The sequence below is a fragment of the Chlorocebus sabaeus genome, chromosome 1 (assembly GCF_047675955.1).
Source record: "Chlorocebus sabaeus isolate Y175 chromosome 1, mChlSab1.0.hap1, whole genome shotgun sequence".
In the NCBI taxonomy this organism is placed as follows: Eukaryota; Metazoa; Chordata; class Mammalia; order Primates; family Cercopithecidae; genus Chlorocebus; species Chlorocebus sabaeus.
The window spans coordinates 11,945,102-11,964,694 of NC_132904.1; the positions used below are offsets into that span (position 1 = coordinate 11,945,102).

The 19,593-nt window shown below is 49.7% G+C and overlaps 1 protein-coding gene across 3 annotated transcripts in view; it reads right to left on the reverse strand.

Moving 5' to 3' along the window:
* Positions 1-19,593, reverse strand: part of FADS2 (fatty acid desaturase 2) — a 105,101-nt gene that overhangs the window by 18,193 nt on the left and 67,315 nt on the right. For all 3 annotated transcript variants that reach the window (XM_037999217.2, XM_073015599.1, XM_007995950.3), the window contains 4 exons: positions 11,745-11,855; positions 8,960-9,157; positions 8,766-8,867; positions 1,291-1,416 (listed from right to left, as the gene is read on the reverse strand). In XM_037999217.2, coding sequence (XP_037855145.2) covers positions 1,291-1,416; positions 8,766-8,867; positions 8,960-9,157; positions 11,745-11,855 — 537 coding nt within the window. The remainder of the gene's footprint in view (positions 1-1,290; positions 1,417-8,765; positions 8,868-8,959; positions 9,158-11,744; positions 11,856-19,593) is intronic.

Here is a 19,593-nt window from a genome sequence, read left to right on the forward strand (position 1 = left end):
TTTTTGAGACAGGGCTTTGCTCTGTTACCCAGGCTGGAGTGCAGTGGTGTGATCATAGCTCACTGTAGCCTCAACCTCCTGGGCTCAGCTCAAGGGATCCTCCCACCTCAGCCTCCCCAATAACTGAGACTAGGCACATGCTACCATGCCTGGATTTTTTAGAGATGGGGTCTTGCTATGTTGCCCAGGCTGAGACTCATGTCTGAATTCTGGATATTTCTATACTGCTTAAAAGTTTATACCAAGTGTGTTCTATATTTGTAGTAATACAATGAATTAATATGAAAATAAGATGGTGTAGTAAATGGAAGGCAATGGCCTAGCAATCATAAGGTCTGGGGCCTCATCCTAGACTGGCCACTAAATTACATGACTCTCTCGGTTGGGTGCGGTGGCTCATGCCTGTAATACCAGCACTTTGGGAAGCCGAGGCAGGCAGATCATGAGGTCAGGAGTTCGAAACCAGCCTGGCCATGGTGAAACCCTATCTCTACTAAAAATATAAAAATTAGTCGGCATGGTAGTGCATGTCTGTAATCCCAGCTACTTGGGAGGCTGAGGTAGGAGAATTGCTTGAACCCAGGAGGTGGAGGTTGCAGTGAGCCAAGATTGTGCCATTGCACTCCCGCTCTGGGCAACAGAGCAAGACTCCGTCTCAGAAAAAAACAAATAAATTACTTGACCGTGAATGTGTTCCATCCTCTCGCCAACCTTCAATTTCACATCCACTGGTGAAGCAGATTGGACCAAGGCATGTTGAGGCTCCTCCCAGTGTACAGGATGATGATTCTCTGAATAAGGTTTTCTCAACATGAGCTAGTCGGTTGGCGACCAAGTTTGAGCCCCTGAAATCCTGCCTTCCTGCTGAACTGGAACAAGATTTCCCTCTACCCTGGGAAGAAACAAGCCAGAAAATGCTCTTCCTGGCCTAAGGGTGGGCGGGAGGCATCTACCATTCTAATGAGGAGCTGAGTCCCGTATTTACAGGTGAGGCCATTCCACATACATTCCAGCCGGAACAATTCAGGGTACCTAGGAGAGGTGTCTGTGTAGCAGGAGATGCAGACCTGGCTGGCTAAACGTTGGCCCTCTAGGCTTCCTTCCCGGCTCCCTGCTCAGGCCAAACACTTCCTAGGTCAACACCATCCCCTTAGTCATACCCCAGTGGGCTGCCATTCACCCAGGCCAAACACTTCCTAGGTCAACACCATCCCCTTAGTCATACCTCAGTGGGCTGCCATTCACCCAGGCCAAACACTTCCTATGTCAACACCATCCCCTTAGTTGTACCTCAATGGGCTGCCATTCGCCCAGGACAAACACATGCAGCATGTTCACATCAGGATCCTTGTGGAAGATGTTAGGCTTGGCGTGGTGCTGGAAGTGGCGATGATTCCACCAGTTGGCAGAGGCACCCTGTGGGGAAAAAGGGGTTGGGATGAGCCATGCAGGCCACCAGAGAACCAAGCTCACCTGTGACAGGCCCTGCTTAGGAGCAGTTCCCAGCACCTTCAACCCTCAGGGACAGCACCTCAGGCCCCCACAAGGTCAGAATCCAGCCCTGCCATGACTGAGCTCAGAGCATGGGCCAGCCCCAGATGGAGTGAAGTCACTTTATCTCTCTAGGCTTCAGTTTCCCCGATCATAAGACAATGATGGCGGGTGAGGCATGCTGCTGTGGGACCACATGATGAGCACTCCAGCAGGTGTGGGAGCTGGTCTCTGCCTCTCCGCCACCAGGTGTGGAGCCAGAGCTGTGCGAGGTGAAGCCGGGGTTTCAGGGATAGAGAGAAGTGGTCCCTGCCGTGTGGCCCAGAAATCTCCCTCCTGAGTGTATATCCAAGAGAAATGAAAACATGTCCACATACAAACTCATAGAGGAGGTTCAGAGCAGCATTCTTCAAAAGAACCAGAAGAGCAAAAACAACACAAGTGTCCATCAATAGATGAGTGGGTGAATGAAGTGCAGATTAGCCACACAATGGAATATTGTCTGGCTGTGCCATAAAACAGAACGAATCACTGACACTTGCTACAACACGGATGACCCTGGAAAACATGCTAAGGGAAGGAAGGAGCCACAAAAGACCACATATCGCATGATTCCACCCACATGAAATGTCCAGAATAGGCAAATCTATAGAGACAGAAAGTTGAGCAGTTGTGTAGGGCTAGGATTGGGGTAGGGGAGGGAGTGAGGGGGTTGGGATGTGATGGCTAAGAAACCTGGAATTTCTTTTGAGCACAGTGAAGACACTCTAAAATTGACTATGACAATGGTTGCATAAATCCGTGAATATACTAAAAGTCATTGATTTGTCTACTTTAAATGGGAAAACTGGCTGGGCGCAGTGGCTCACACCTGTAATCCCAGCACTTTGGGAGGCAGAAGCGGGTGGATCACTTGAGGTCAGGAGTTAAAAAGACCAGCCTGGGCAACATGGTGAAACCCCGTCCCTACTAAAAATACAAAAATTAGCCGGGTGTGGTTGTAGGCGCCTGTAATCCCAGCTACTCGGCAGGCTGAGGCAGGAGAATCACTTGAACCAGGGAGGCAGAGATCACACCACTGCACTCCAGCCTGGGCGACAGAGGAACGGGATAACTGTATCTCAATAAAGCATTTGGAGATTGCAGTTGTGCTGCTATGCTGAGGGTGGGTCCTGAGATTCATGTCACACCAGGAAGGCTGGAGGGAGGGCTTAACAAAAAACTGCTAACATGAACAAAAAGAACTTTCCTGTTTCTAATACTCAAATAGGATCCCATGAGACAAGATGCATAACATGGATATTTCTTTTGAGGCTGCAGATTTCCATCTCCTCAGCTCAGAGGCATGGCCCTCAGCAGTTGCCCAGCGACAGATGAAAGAAAACACACTTTCCTGACCCTTTAGCATCACGACTATTCTGGTGAGCTCTTGCCAGATCAATGCTTTGCCTAAGGGTCTGCAAAAAATGCCTGTCTGCTAAACAAACATTTCACTTGGGAGATGTTTTTGGCACAAACACGGTCTATGGACAAATAGCCATGGGTGGGAACAGCAATGGACAGCTGCAACCTTTGCAGTGACCTCAGGCCCCTGGAAACAGGCAGGCCTCAAAACCCATGGGAGAGAGAGAGAGAGGGAAAAAAAAAAAAAAAAAGTCAGAGTGAAAGCTTAGAGTCTTCACTTTGGGAGGCCGAGGTGGGTGGATTACTTGAGGTCAGGAGTTCCAGACCAGCCTGGCCAACATGGAGAAACCATCTCTACTAAAACTACAAAAATTATCTGGGTGTGGTGGCGGGCACCTGTAATCCCAACTACTCAGGAGTCTGAGGCAGGAGAATCCTGTGAACCCAGGAGGCGGAGGCTGCAGTGAGCCAAGATCGCACCAACGGCACTTTAGCCTGGGCAACAGAGCAAGAGTCCGTCTCAAAAAAAAAAAAAAAGAAGAAAGAAAGAAAGAAAAAGAAAGCTTAGAGGCTTGAGGAATCAAATGACGCATTTGTGTTTGTTGTCAAAAGGAACAAAATTCCTGGGAAGAATCAAATGGAAAAATCTCTGGCATAAAGAAACCAAAGAGCAAGGCACGAAACAAGCAAGCTTGATGTTTGGAGGATACCAACCCAGAGATGTTTATTGAGCAAATAGATGCAGGAAAGCAAGATGGGCCGACAACAAGGAGCCAGTGAGGTGGGGCAGTCCCGGCTCTCCCTGGACTCGGGATGAGATGTAATGAAAGCATTTTTTGTTCATGCTACTCCTCTGCTGTGATTCTCTTCCATTCTTTTTTTTTTTTTTTTTTTTTTTTTTTTTTTGAGATGGAGTTTCGCTCTTGTCGCCCAGGCTGGAGTGCAGTCGTACGATCTCACCTCACTGCAACCTCCGCCTCCCAGGTTCAAGCGATTCTCCCGCCTCAGCCTTCCAAGTAGCTGGGATTACAGGCGCCCGCCACCATGCCCGGCTAATTTTTGTATTTTTAGTAGAGATGGAGTTTCACCATGTTGGCCAGGCTGGTCTTGAACTCCTGAACCCAGGTGATCCACCCACCTCGGCCTCCCAAAGTGCTGGGATTACAGGCATAAGCCACCGCACCCGGCATCTCTTCCATTCTTCTTTGCCAGGTGAAGCCCTATTTGTTCTTCAAGAGCCCCTCCTTCCGAGCACCGGGAAGCCCACCTTGTCCTGGAACAATGGCCAGCTCCTAGTTTCCAGAATGTGGTGCAGATATTGCCTACCCTAAGCCAGCTGCCATGCTCTGCCTGGGAGGTGAACCAAGAGACAAAGCTCTTGTCCTCAGGGAGCTGCGAGGGAGGGTCTGGCGTCATCACACCAAATCCAAACGGAGCTGGAGCCAGGAAAGCTAAGTGTCCACGCAGCTGGAGAAGTTGGCCAGGCAGAGTGAGGGGTGCTTTGCTGACAGAGGGAAGAGCCTAGGGGAGGCCCTGGGAGGGGAAGGGGGAGTGTGGAATGTTCCAGAAGCCAGAGGAAAGCTCCTTGGTATAACTGTGAACAGCAGTGCTAGGCGGAGCCATATCAGAGCCTGAGGCAAAAAAAAAAAAAAAAAAAAAAAATGCACTCCTGGCTTTAATGGAAGCAAATTCATCGATAACATTTTCAAAGTCTACTTTTTGCCTCATTTCATTTTCTTCTTTTTTTTTTTTTTGAGATGGAGTCTGGCTCTGTCGCCCAGCCTAGAGTGCAGTGGTACGGTCTCAGCTCACTGGCCCTCTACCTCCCCGGTTCAAGTATTCTCCTGCCTCAGTCTCCCGAGCAGCTGGGTCTACAGGCGCCCACCACCACGCCCAGCTAATTTTTTGTATTTTTAGTAGAGACAGGGTTTCACCATGTTAGTCAGGATGGTCTCGATCTTCTGACCTTGTGATCTGCCTGCCTCGACCTCCCAAAGTGCTGGGACTACAGGCCACCGCGCCTGGCCTCATTTCATTTTCAATGGAAAGAATTGCTGAGTTTGATGGTTTCCGTTAACCAAGTGATTAGCTTAAATAATTTTTAATTTTATTTTTAATTTTTGAGATAGCGCCTCACTCTGTTGCCCAGGCTGGAGCGCAGTGGCAAAATCTCTGCTCACTGCAACCTCCACCTCCCTGGTTCAAGTGATTCTCCTGTCTCAGCCTCCCGAGCACCGGGATTACAGGCGCGCCATCTCGCCTGGCTAATTTTTGCATTTTTAGTAGAGACAGGGTTTCACCACATTGGCCAGGCTGGTCTCGAACTCCTGACCTTAAGTGATCTACCTGCCTCAGCCTCCCAAAGTGCTGGGATTACAGGCTTGAGCCACCACACCCGGCCGAGCCAACGCGCCCAGCCTTAACTGATTTTTGATTACATTCAAATGAAGCAAAAGTATAATAAACTCTGTTTTGGTATAAATAAAGCATTTACACTTAGAATGTTATGACTTTTAATACGGTCAACTTCTTCATTGTTAAATATTTTTTCAACTACTTTAATGCTCTGGAAAAAAACCCATCCATTAAAAATTGACATACGAACATGTATAGAGGGGTGCATGCTTTTCCATTTGCCTCAGTTCATCTTGATCTTTATTTAAAATTTTGATATTTTGTTCATTGTGGATTGTTTTTGCATTAATTTTGTTTTTTTAAAAAAACAAATTGCAGGCCGGGCACCGTGGCTCATGCCTGTAATCTCAGCACTTTGGGAGGCTGAGGCAGGTGGATCACCTTAGGTCAGGAGTTCAAGACCAGTCTGGCCAACATGGGGAAACCCCGTCTCTACTGAATATACAAAAAAATTCAGTGAGCTGAGATCACGCCATTGCACTCCAGCCTGGGTGACAAGAGTGAAACTCCATCTCAAAAAATAAAACCAAACCACGTTGCATTAAAACATCATTTTTCTTGAAAACTGAATTTGTCTGGTGTCCTGTTAGATTTTATACCCTAGGCGAATGTCTTACTTGCTTTACTCTAATCCTGGCCCTGGTGGCCTGAGATGAGGCTGCAGAAAGGCTGGTGATGTCCATTACAGATGCAGCGCCCAGATGGCACTGGGCCTTTCAGCTTGCATTTGTTTATTTAGAGACAGCGTCTCACTCTGTCATCCACGCTGGAGTGCAGTGGTACCATCACAGCTCACTGCAGCCTTCAAATCCCAGGCTCAAGCCATCCTCCCACCTCAGCCGCCCCAGTAGCTGGGACTACAAGCATGCACCACCACTCCTGGCTAATTTTTTTATTTTTAGTAGAGACAGGGTCTTGCTATGTGGCCCAGGCTGGTCACAAACTCCTGGCTTCAAGCGATCCTCCTGCCTTGATCTCTCAAAGCGCTGAGGTTATAGGCGTGAGCCACTGTGCCTGGTCGAAGTTTGCATTTTATCCTAAGTACAGTACTGAACTATGAAAGAGTTTTAACCTCAAAATAATCTTTGTAAAAGATCACGCTCTGGAAGAAATGTCTGCTGGGCGTGACACAGGCTGAAGGCAAACAGAAGGTCAGGATGTGGAGAACTCCCATGAAATCCCATTAGCAGTGCAGCTAACAGGAAGAAGGGGGTCCCAGCCTCTCACAGCCCCTGGTAACCTACTTACAGGTCTCTCCAGCTTGTGATAAGACATCTGAGTTGGCAAGGCCCTGGAGGACCTCCCTGCAGCCAGTTCCCTTTTTCCCAGTGATGGGAAGAGACACAGACCTACAAGATTTTTCTCCATGGTTGTGCACCTGCTGAGTGTTGGAGCCAATTTTGAGCAAGCTTGACCTCCCTACTCTGGGGCACCCCGAGTGAGCCGCATGTCCATGTCCTTGGCCTGGCTCTGTGACACAGCACCAAGGACATAGCCAGTGGGGGCTGCGGGCCATGAGTGGAGCCCACATCCCCAAACCCAAGGACCCTATTTGCTGTCATCCACGTTCTACATAGAGACCAGTCCTCTCTCCTGGCCCCATCTCCTGCCTGACGCAAGAGCTGTGCTCTGGGGCCCCTCAAGGACCGAGGGCCATTGGACAGGAACGGTCCCCCCTGCCTGGCCCCTGCCCAGAATCTGGAAACAGGACACAGCCCATCTTTGTTAAGTGTGTGAGGGCTAACGTGGGTCAGGAGTTAAATGTTACTTTGCCATACTGAGGAGGGTTTGATCCAACAGAGAAGAGTATAAAATGAAACAAAGCACTGCACTATGTGCACCCTCTCCCTTTGCCCCTGAGATTCTGGACAAAGACCAGGTTCTCAGGCCACTTCAGGCTCAGGGCCAGGCAAGCTGCTCGCTGCGAAACTGGTGACCAGCTCAGGGGTGGCTGGCCGCCAGTGGGATCTGCAGCTGGCAAGCCAAGGGCCCCATTGTGGTCTGGGTAGAAGAGGGGATAAGCTACACTCGACATATAGCTGTTCCCTTGCCAGGGTGTGGAGGGATGGAGTCTTTAGGACCCCGCTTTTCTCAGGAAGCAGGTACTGTTGGGTTGGGTTGGGATGGGGATGGTCTATTTCAGAGAGCAAGTCGGCAGATTCATTTTCAAAACTGAGGAGATAATGCCTATCAGATCAGAACAAGGCCATTGGCAATTCCAGCTCGTCTTTCTACAAACGTGCTGAGCCTCTGTGGTCTGCTTCCTCATGTAGGGGGAGGTGAGAGTGGAACTTCCTCCTTAACTCCTGCGCTTCTAACGGCTTTTGTCCTTTGGGCCAGTCGATCATTCCATAGTTTGGTGTCCCCTATCTGAGGCCTTATAGGATGACATTTACTTTTTGTACCACGCTTATTTCCAAAGAGTATTTGAAGTGGCTTAACATAAAGGACTCATATATAACAGAAGGCTAAAATAAAGATAAAAGCATAAATGCCAGATGAGGAAGGAAAGAATGGGTGCACCAAAAACACAGACTAAAGATAGTTGCTGTTTCAAATGCTGCTTTGTACCTCTTGGCTTCTGAGGGGAAGAGAGGAACATAATGTGTTTCTTTTTTTTTTTTTTTTTTTAAGAGATGGGGGTCTCACTATGTTGCCCAGGCTGGTCTCAAACTCCTGGGCTCAGGCAATTCTTCTGCTTCAGCCTCCCGGGTGGCTAGGATTACAGGTGTGTGCCACCAGACCCAGCACAATGTATTAAAGAGCTCATATCCCCAGTGAAAGGAAGCATACCAACTCATCAAAAGAGACTGCAACTGGCTGGGCACGGTGGCTCACGCCTGTGATCCCAGCACTTTGGGAGGCCAAGGCAGGTGGATCACAAGGTCAGGAGTTTGAGACCAGCCTGGCCAACATGGCAAAACTCCATCTCTACTAAAAATACAAAAATTAGCTGTATATGGTGGCAGGTGCCTGTAATCCCAGCTACTCGGGAGGCTGAGGCAGGAGAATTGCTTGAACCTGGCAGTGGAGGTTGCAGTAAGCCAAGATCACACCATCGCACTCCAGCTTGGGTGACAAAAGCAGGACTCTGTCTCAAAAAAAAAAAAAAAAACAAAAAACAAAAACTGCAACTTTACTGTCCCCAAACGAAAACAGATTTGTTAGATGAGTCCTTAGCTAAGGAACATCAAACAATACAATCCGCTGAGCTAACAGACAAGAAAGGGTGTGCCTCTCTTCACAGTGAGCAGTACACTGTGTCTTCATGGGTCGGAACTGATCCAGAGACGGGGCTCAGGAAGCCAGCAGAATGGAGGGTCACCATGGCCCACAGCATAGGCACACCTGCCTTGTCACCCTGTAGCCTCAGAGCACTGAGCAGAGAGGAATCCTGGTCCCTCTGTCTCAACTGCTGTCCAACAGGACAGATGCCCAGGGCTGCTGACATTTACCTTTAAGTGGCCAATGACGAACTTGTGGACAAGGTGGTTCCACTTGGGTTTCCTGTAGACAGACAGGTGGCCATAGTCGTGTTGCAGCCATCCAGCTTGGGCCTGGGGAGACAGGGTCACACAAGCTGTCACAGCCTCAGCAAACAGGCACCAGGCCTCTGTCAGCTGGGAGAGGTGAGGGTGTCACGCCTCACCTGAGAGGTAGCAAGGACAAAGGCCGTGATGAGGGTAGGAATCCAGCCATTGCCAAAGTAAAAGACGGTGAACCACGCGATGCTCTCCAAGGCAATGATGTGGGCCAGGAGGAGGAGGAAGAACACGTGGTTGGTCTTGAACAGGTTCATGTCCTCAGCCGTCTTCTTCAGGGCCCGGAAGTCCTCAATGATCTTCGACTGTTGACCAAGAGCACAGGGAAAGGATTCAGCCAGCAGCCACTCTGGAGGGAACGTATGTCTCGGGCTGCCATTTCAACAGCCAATGGACAACCCAGAGAAGCTGTGGCAAGAGGGGCCAAGGCACAAGCCTCCACCCTGCAGGAGTCCCTACAATAGGTGCTGTTGCCACATGCCCCACACAGCCCTGGGCCCTGTATATTTGTCACAGCTAGGTAAGAGTGACAGAAAAAGGCTTTGACTCAAAAGCTTGCATTTTGTACACCCTGTGTTAATAGCAGCTCTATTCACATGGGAAAAAAGGTAGAAACAACCCAAAGATCTCATGACGAATGAATGGATCAACAACACCTGGTCTATCCATGCAATGGAATATTACTCTGCCTTGAAAAGGGAGGAAATTCTGACATATGCTACAATGTGGGTGAACTTTGAAGACATCATGCTAAGGGAAACAGGCCAGTCACCAAAGGACAAATATTGTATGATTCCATATACAGGAGGTCCTTGGAGAGGTCAAATTCAGAGACAGAAAGTAGAATGGTGCCTGCCAGGGGCTGAGGGGTGGGAGAATGAGGAGTGAGTGTTTAATGGATGTGGAATTTCAATTTAGAGAAGATGAGAACTGATGGCGGTGATGGTTACCTAACAATGTAAATGTGCTTATTTAATGCCACTGAACTGTGCGCTTCAAATGACTAAAATGGTTAACCACACTTTTTTAAAAAAGAAAAGTTTAATCCCAGCACTTTGGGTGGCCGAGGCGGGCAGATCACCTGAGGTCAGGAGTTTGAGACCAGCCTGGTCAACACGGTGAAACCCCATCTCTACTAAAAATACAAAAATTAGCCAGGCATGGTGATAGGCGCCTGTAACCCCAGCTACTTGGGAGGTTGAGGCAGGAGCATGGCTTAAATCCGGAGGCAGAGGTTGTGGTGAGCTGAGACTGTGTCATTGCACTCCAGCCTGGGTAACAAGAGTGAAATTCCGTCTCAAAAAAAAAAAAAGGAAAAGAAAAGAAAAAGAAAAAGAAAACTTGCATTTTTCACCACCCAACAGAGCACCACTTGCTCTGTGTGCACTGTTGGGTCTTGAGGGGTTGAGTTGGGGCAACACAAACTAGTGCAGGAGGGTGAGCTGAGGCAGGCAGGAGGGTGAGCTGAGGTAGGAAGGAGGGTGAGCTGAGGTAGGAAGGAGGGCGAGCTGAGGCAGGAAGGAGGGCGAGATGAGGCAGGAAGGAGGGCGAGCTGAGGCAGGAAGGAGGGCGAGCTGAGGTAGGAAGGAGGGCGAGCTGAGGTAGGAAGGAGGGCGAGCTGAGGCAGGAAGGAGGGGGCTGTGAGCCCCGGGCACATGGAGCCAGGGAGGCGAAGTGGAATCAAGGAGTGCCCTGGGAACACAATGGCATTGCGAGAAAGAAGGAACTTGGGACAAGAGGCAGGGGCAGGGCTGGACAGGGAGGAGAGTGGATACTAGGAGAGGAGTGGTACCCACAGGGCATGACCAGGGTGCTATGAAAGGTGGTTCTGGTGGCACATGGTGGGAGCCTGGGTGCTAAGTGGTGCAGGATCTGCAGCACAAAGGGAGAGCAATGGACAGAGCCAAGGAGCAAGGCCATGGAGGAGGGAGCTACAGGGCAGGACAAGCAAAGCTGGATAAGCTGCAGGCCAGGAGGTGCCGGGGGTGAGAGTGGGAGATGGACTTGCGAAGGAGGCAGGAGGGGACAAGCATGGGTTGGCATGGGTACGGGGCAGGTGATCTCATATACCATGGAGGGAAATGTGAGAGTAGGGGCATTGGCCTCTGGAGGACCCGCAGGGTGGCCTGCAGCTCATCAGGAAAGCCAGAGGCAATGGGGGCAATGGGGGACTGGCCAAGAGTCCAGGCCAGGAGAGCAGAGGGGTCCAGCCCAGGCTGGCAACAAGAGGAGGAAGGGCTCGCTGAGGCCAGGGTGGGACCTCCATGACCACCCTGGTCATGCCCTGTGGGTACCACTCCTCTCCTTGTAACCACGCTCTCCTCCCCATCCTGCCCTGCCCCTGCCTCCTGTCCCAAGTTCCTTCTATACACTGCTCCACCATTTACATGGGGACTTCATTGTTGAACAAAACAGCCCATGAAACCTCAGGGGTTGCTATTTTCACACGTCACTGTCCTGGAAACCCAGCACCCAGGAGAGTGTCTGACCTGCAGACGATGAAGAAATGACCAGGAAATGGCCATTCTTTCTCAAAGAGGTGCTCCCAGACCCCAAAGCCACTCTTGTCATTAAATGACATTTTTCAGTGTTTCTGTCCTGTCTTTCCCCTAGATTGTCATCTGGCACCTTTCTGGAAAGGGATGGAGGAGAATGAAAGTGAAACTGGCTAGAAGAGAGGAGACGCCACTAGCTGTTGTCAAATCCCAGCTCCCAGGGAGGCTCTGAGGCCCTCCCTGACCACAGGTGATCCACAGTGGCTCCTCCAGGACAAAAGCACCCCTGCCTGCCCCAGCCCCAGTTACCGGTCCTGGGGTGAGGGGACCCTCTCTCAGACTCCCAGCCACCCCCAGCCTCTTCTCCACCCCCACCCAGGTTGCAAGCCCGACTCACGTTCTTGCCGTGGTCCTGGCTGGGCTCTTCTGGGGCCAGCTCACCAATCAGCAGAGGTTTCAAGAACTTGCCCACGAATTTCAGGTCAGGGTGGAAGGCGCGGAAGGCATCCTGGAGAGCAGAGGGCAGTGGTGAGGCTGAGACCCGACCTCTGTCTGCTCTCGGGCCCCAAGGAGGACAGTGCTCAACCAGCAGCAGCTCCATGTGTGCACCCAGACACCAAACAGGGTCTCCTGTGATCTGGCCCCAAATGCTGTCTCCAGCAGTTTTCCAGGACAGAGCCCTTAGTGCCCAACGCCAACAGCAATAGCCACCTGGACTTCTGTGCCGGCACAGGCATGCTAAACTCCCCAGGGGTTTGTGGATAGATGCACAGGCTGCCTTTGGGCAAGTCAGGAAATGGTGACCCTCCAGGAAGGCGCACCAGGAAGACATGGGGCTCAAGGAGGACTTGAGCCTCAACTGCGTGAGATGAGTGCCTTGCATGGTGCACAAACTGCACCACCCACCACCTCTTGTAAGTTCCTCACCTTCATATCCAGGGTTATCGATGAAAAGAACAAGACCGAATACTACCATGGCATTGGAAATGTGCTCAGATAAACAAAAAATAAACACAGAGTTATGTAAAAAGCATTCCTGAAAAAAAGCCTGGGATAATCTAGGCTATTATTATACATGTTAAGATAGTTGGATTATGCCTTGCTTTATTTTCATTACTTTCCGAACTCTAACACTGCTATAATGATAAACGTTTTCATCTTTTTTTCCCCAATTATAACGTAAAAATGTGCTGAGTTTTGGTCAAGTTAGAAAAGGCACAGCAGAATAAAGAGGAAAATAAATATCACCCAGAAAGTGATCATTATTGCTAATATGTTAGCATTTTTCCTTCCAGCTTTTTTCTATACACATTATGCATATTACATTAATTATCTCATAAAAAATCGAGCATTTCTATTAGAGATGAGCTGGCACCAGGCGCCCCTGGGGGGATGCAATAGAATGTCCCGGTGGTGAACACTGTTTAATCTGCATCAAGTTAAGCTTCCAGATATTGGTAGGATTGGCAAACCAGTCAAGCTCCACCATGAGAAACAATCAGAAAAATCAATATAGCTGGGAAAAAAAATACAGGTTTGTGGGGGGGAAAAAAAAAAGTATGGAAGCATGGTCTAGATTAAAGAGACTAAAATGATATAAAAACTGCAACTTTTGTTCAGTCGCAGGGGCTCACACCTGTAATCCCAGCACTTTGGGAGGCAGAGGCAGGGGGATCACTTGAGGCCAGGAGTTCAAGACCAGCCTGAGTAACATAGCAAGACCCGTCTCTACTAAAAATAAACAAAATTAGCCGGGTGTGGTGACCTGCACCAATAACCCCAGCTACTCAGGAGGCTGAGGCAGGAAGATACAATAAGTAATGATGGTGCCACTGCACTCCAGTCTGGGCAAGAGAGTGAGACCCTGCCTCAAAAAACAAACAGGCCAGGCACAGTGGTTCATGCCTGTAATCCCAGCACTTTGGGAGGCCGAGACAGGGATCACCTGAGGTTAGGAGTTTGAGATCAGCCTGGGCAAAATGGTGATATACCGTCTCTACTAAAAATACAAAAATTAGTCAGGCGTGGTGGCGCACGCATGTAATCCCAGCTACTCAGGAGGCTGAGGCACGAGAATCCCTTAAAACCAGGAGGCAGAGGTTGCAGTGAGCCAAGATTGCACCACTGCACTCCAGCCTGGGCAACAGAGTGAGATTCTGTCTCAAAAAACAAACAAACAACATCCTGCAATTCTTTAATGTGAAAGGCTCTCACTTGAAGGAAAAAATAAGTTATACAAGGGTTTTCGGGGGTTGAATGAGAAAAAATGAATATGGACCAGATATTCGATCATATCAAGGAATTACTATTAATTTTCTTAAACGTGACAAAGGCACCCTGATTATGTTAGAGCATCTCTTCTTTTTTCTTAGGAAATGATGAAGACCTTACGGATATGATCACATAATGACACAGCTTATTTTCAAAAGGAAACTGCACGTGTGTAAAGAGGAAAAACGCGAAGGTGGCAAAATGTTAAGACTAGTGAATCTTGGTTGAGGATACACAGGTGTTTGCTTGCTCTTTCGACATTTCTGAATGTTGGGAAATTTTCAAAATTAAAAAGAAGAGGGGGCTGGGTGCGGTAATCTTAGCACTTTGGGAGTCCAAGGCGGCAGATTGCCTGAGGCCAGGAGTTTGAGACCAGCCTGGCCAACATGGTGAAACCCCGTCTCTACTAAAAATACCAAAAAAAAAAAAAAAAAATTCGCTGGGCATGGTAGCACACGCCTGTAATCCCAGCTACTAGGGAGGTTGAGGCAGGGGAATCGCTTTAACCAGGGAGGTGGCAGGTTGCAGTGAGCCAAGAACATGCCATTGCACTCCAGCCTGCCGACAGAGAGAGACTCCATCTCAAAAAAAAAAAAAAAGAGCGTCGTGGGGAGGTGGAGAAAGTGCTAACCACTCCTGGAAATCTTTTCACCCCCACATGTAAGGATCTCCTAAGGGTAACTGCCAGTCTCCCATCATCTCCTTACTACATTCCTGGCATCAAGTCCTTTGCTTGGTCTTTGTTCTATTTGTGTCTAGAACAGACTGACAAAGCAACACTTCGTGCAGGAGAAAACTGGGCCCATGGTTTTTTAAAAAATGCCTACGACCCACTAGCCAAGCAGACAAGGGATAGTAGCAGGGGATCAGGTCAAGTGTATTTTCACGGAAAAGAGATGTGCTGTTCCAGGGCCCTGGGGACGCAGGGAAGAGGCCCAGGGGGGCAGGCAGGGAGGAGGCCCTGGGGGACGAGGAGGGTGGAGGCCCTGGGTGGCGAGGAGGGAGGAGCCCGGGGTTGCAGTGGTGACCAGCTTTGCCGGCTCTGGGTGGGGTGAGCAGTCCCCACCACAGCCTCAGCCACCTCTGCAAAATAAGAAAGGCCCTGGGAGAGGCCTGGAGGAGCTGCCAAAGTCAGGGCCCAGGGCTGGGCCTGAAAAAGCCCCTTCATTGGTCCTCCTCACATCACACCACAGCCTTTGAGAAATGAACAGGAAGTCCCTGGTAAGGCAGTTTCCTAAGAAGCAGCTGCAGCGGCTGATAACTAATGGATTCCTCTTGTTTCATTGAAAGGCAAGATTCAGTGGCTTACAAATGGACTCATCTCTGCTCCTGCTGCCTCCCCAACACCCGAGACCTGCAGTCCAGGTTCCAGCTCCAAGGGAGCAGACAGATGACAGAGCCCTGCCTTGACCTGGGTTGCTCCTCAGGCATTTCCAGAAGGCTCACGGGCAGCCTCACCTCCCTGAGCCCAGGGGTAATAGGCGTGTGCCAGGCAGGGAGCCAGGAGTGTTGTTCATGTTACTCCCTTAGGCCTCAAGCCCCAACTTTTGAGATGAAGATGCAGGAAGCAAAGTCCTGGGCTCCAAGTGGCAGAGCCAGGATCAAATCCAGGTCCATCTGCCTTTAAGGACTCCTTTCTCACGTGCCACACGCTTCCTGCCATTTCAGAAAATCGAGCAGTCTGTTGGATCAGCTCCTTGCCCATGGTCAGTGTGGCAGCTTTTCGAGCAGGCCTGGTGTGGACCACCCTTGAACATACCACGCTCCTTTCCACACCAGGGCCACCTCCACTCGGGACTCAGCCTCAATATCACCTCCAAGAGGCTTTTCCCAACATTACATCCAAAAGAGCTCTCCCAGCCCTGGGCCTTCCCTGGGTCAATGTCCTATTAGATCTTCATAGCAGTCATCAAGGGTCATCATCAGACCGTGTGACGTGCTCACTTGTTTATGGCCTGTGTCCCCCACTGGAGCATAAGCCCCAGTTGGGAAGGCCTGCACCTGTCTTGTTTGCTGCAATAATCCCATTGCCTGGAACGGGGCCTCATAAGATGGCTCACGAGGGAATGAATGGACCCAGGACCCCACAGCTGAACACACTCTGATATCATACTTTTCCACTGTGCAGTCATGATCAGACACTTGTCCTCTTCCGCGTTTCACACAACTTGGCTTCTGCCTCTGGAACACCAAAAGCCTTCTCCGGCATCCCCACGCTGGTGGTTGCTACAGCTGCCACCTGCTGAGGTGACGCAGGCGAGACACGGAGCCCCGGGAGTGGCTTGCATACATCAGCCATGAATCTTTACCAAACTTCGTGAGGCAGGTCCTTTTTTAGAGATAAAAAATGAGGCGTAGGTCGGCAGAGCCACCTGCCCACTATCACACTCGGGGATGAGCTGAGCAGGGTTTGAGTCACATGTGGCTACCTTGAGTGTTATCTGCTGTTCAGACAAAGGCTTCCTTCGACATGAGCATCCTGCTCCCTGAGAGTCGATTATTTTTTGTCTCTCACTTCCCATTGCATAAATGTGTCTCACACGCTGGCAGAAGGTTCCCAGCACCTGCTGGGTTACAGGAATGTCTGGCAGGTATAAGGCAGACCCGGATTCAAGGCAAGGGAGGGCCAACCCAAACATTGTCTTTGGACCAAGAATTGGAACCGCGCTCTATCCTTGTGTAACAGGAGAGAAGCCAGAGACTTTCCAGAAAGAGGACCTGGAACATGGGGAAGAGAAAGGATTGGCAAACAAGTGAAGAAAGCAGAGCTGCACACACCCGGCAGGGCAGGTGTGTGAGGTGGGGAAGTCAGAACACCCAGATTCCGAAGTGCATGTCACACTTCGCTCTTTGCCAGTTCCTGCTTCTGCCGTCACCCAGCTCTGATGCCAGTCAACTTCTCCACAGGGATATTTTCCCTGCCCCTGCCCAACTCTGGGTACAACTCACAGTTGCTCGCCATCCACTGAGCACCTGGTGCCAGGATTTGTTTATGGCTGTGCCCATGTCCTCTGCTGAGCAAGGCTAATCTCTGATCGAATGCTGCACAACTGGGCACTTGGCCCAGGACTTGGAAAGTGCAGGACGGGCAAGCTCAGGGCATACAGTGCAGTAGGTGGCAGCCCTGCAGACCAGAACTTTACGGAACAAGTGATCTAAGAGTGTGGAGATGCACAGGAGGGACCCTTGCATTCTCCAGTGGAATTGAAGAGCAAGACAGGGACGTTGACTTCCTTTCTGCAGCAGAGAGATGCAGGCAGGGCACGAAGCCCCTATGCCATGTCCCCTCCAAAGAAAGAAGAGGCTGGTAGGGCCGTGCTCTGTGGCCAAAGAGCCCCGCAGTGAGAGCCTCCCCCATAACACAGGGTCCATGCACTACCCTGAGGGCAGAAAGGCAGGGCTACATAGGAGATAGGCCCCTGCAAAGGCAACCTGGACATGAAGAAATTGGTGCCATTCACCACTTCCATCTCAGAACTGCTTCCTGGGGATATTGAGGCTGCAACCACAGGAACTGGATGGCTCCCACCCAGATCTCAGCTGCGGAGATGGAGCTGCCCTCCAGGCCCGGGAATTCATAAAGCTGGGACTGGAACCCAGGTCCCCTGCCTCTAAATACTACAACCCTCCTGCCTTGTCCAAAGGAGGCCAGAGTTCCACTTTAGATCTGTTGCCTTTTCACAAGAACAACATAAGAGCAGGTTGAAAGGTGGAACAAACCTCTGGTCTCTTCTCACCTTCCCTTGATTCTAAGAGGTCACCAGTGCAGACCAGGCAGGAGCAGCTGCTGAGACAAGGGTTAGGGATAGGGGGCTGATGTCTGGAGGCAGAGGGTCCAGATCCAAGCCCCAGCTTGACAGAGAGCAAGGGGAGCACATCCCGCAGCTTCAGGTCTCTGTCTGTGGATAATTCATCTTTGTGTCTGGGCCCAGCTCAGAGCTATGGAGACACTCAATTAATGTTTGATGAATTGTTGCTGAAGATGAACAGTTCTGCAGTGGTGAGACTGCTGTGAAAAGAGCAGACACACTCTTAGGGCGTGGGTGAGGGTTCCTTTTGCCCACAGCAATGAAAAGACGAGAGAAGCACCGCAGCAACAAAGGGAAGAGATCAGAGGTAGAAACAGGAAGAGAAGGAAGGTGAGCTGGGAAGACTTGAGGTCAGATCCTGATTTGAAGTCTGAGCACTGCCACTTGAGCCAGGTTTGATACCTCAGAGCAATGAGAGGTGCCTACGGGGCTGATCTGAGAATGAAATGAGGTGAAACATATGAATGTGCTTTGTAAGCTGCAAAAATCAAGCAACTTGTATTATTATAGGCAAGGCCAGGGTTTAACTTCTGTGGAAGGACCACGTAACAGTTGCCCCATCCTTCTAGGGAGATGGATCCTGACTACCTGGATATTTTCCTCTTCAGAAAAAAGAAAATGCCCTATTGAGGCCCCGGATTGTCCCCCTGATCTTCCGAGACTGTCCCGAGAATGACTTTCTTGACTTCCGACCTGTTTCCAGGCTGGTGTTAGGAATGACTGCACTGTGATGGGCTCAGAACATTGCCTGGGAATGTTCCAGGGAATCCAAACTGTCTTCTGATCAGTCTCTCCCCAGACTGTGCCTGGTCCATAAACTGTCACTCCGCTTGCTCTGGGGAACAAACCATCACCCAAAGGGGTAAAGTCACTTGCTCAACAGCCTAGACAAGGTATCTCTGGATTTCAGTAGCCTGTTTCTGCCTCTCTCTTTAGGTCCTCTTTCCACATGCCCCACCCACCCTATGCTGCTCAAGGCCTTTTTCCAACCTGGTCCTGGACAGTTTAAACAAAACAAAACAAAACAAAGAGAACCCAGCTGCTCACTCCACCATCACCATCATTCAATTCTGTATCCCCAGTTTGTGTATTTCATGCCCCAAAAGTCTTATTTTAGAAGACAGGCAGCTCTGGGGACAGGGATTGTTTTTACGTGTTGCTACACCAAATAAAGCTAGCATAGATTTAAATTTTTTCTTCCAAATTCCTCTTTGCATACTTTCCATTCTAGCTGTTTCATAATCCTTGTTCTTATTCTCGTTTGCCTGAAAACACCCCATTGCATTCATCTGGTGGTTATAGTTGCTGGGGTGTTTTGCCACAAATCAGATTCGTTGAAACAGGTACAGGTGTACCTTATAGATGAGGAGAGGTGGCTCAGTCAAGTGACAACACTCAGTGAATGAGCCCAGTAATGGCATCTTTCTTCAATTCTAGATCTGCTTGCAGCCCAGGTTGGCTCTCACCTTAGCTTATGAGAGTAACAAAGCAACTAACATCCAAGATGCCAGGTTTATAGTCCATGAAAGTTATACAGAAAGCGCTGGAGCAGGACCAGAAATGAAGAGACTATTACATTTTTATGAGACAGAGAAAAGGTCAGGGAAGGGTAGGGCATCCTAGTCCTCTGCTAGGAGAGATGTAAGCACTGATTTTTGGAGGGAACTCAGTGTTAAGGTCAGGTAAGCACTGAGAACATCCAGAACAAGGATGAAATAAATCGATGTGATATGGTAATTAAACCAGAAAGGTCAAGGCAATTGCCAGACTGAGCGTTCACATAAGAAAATATGTTTAACAATACGGAATAATCAGGCCAAATCCATTGTATTTGACTTTTCCTTCTGGAAAGCTTTTGGTGAGGGCCTGGACAGGGCAGGAACCTTCTACAATTTACCTATGCAATTAGAAACAGACCAGCCCAAGTCCAGCAACATAGAGTGGAAAGATCCCAGCCAGGATCCAGAAGGTCCTTTACTTAGGAATTACCTTTACCCAACCTCCTCACTGGGTTGTGGAAAGGTGCAGGTGAGATAGCGCTGAAGGTATGTGAAACATACTCACCTAAGTTCTAAATAGCATCACAAACCCCCTGGGCTTAAGCAATGTCCATAAGCAAGTAAAACAGGATGGGGCTAGAAGCTGTAGGGAATTTCAATATCGCTG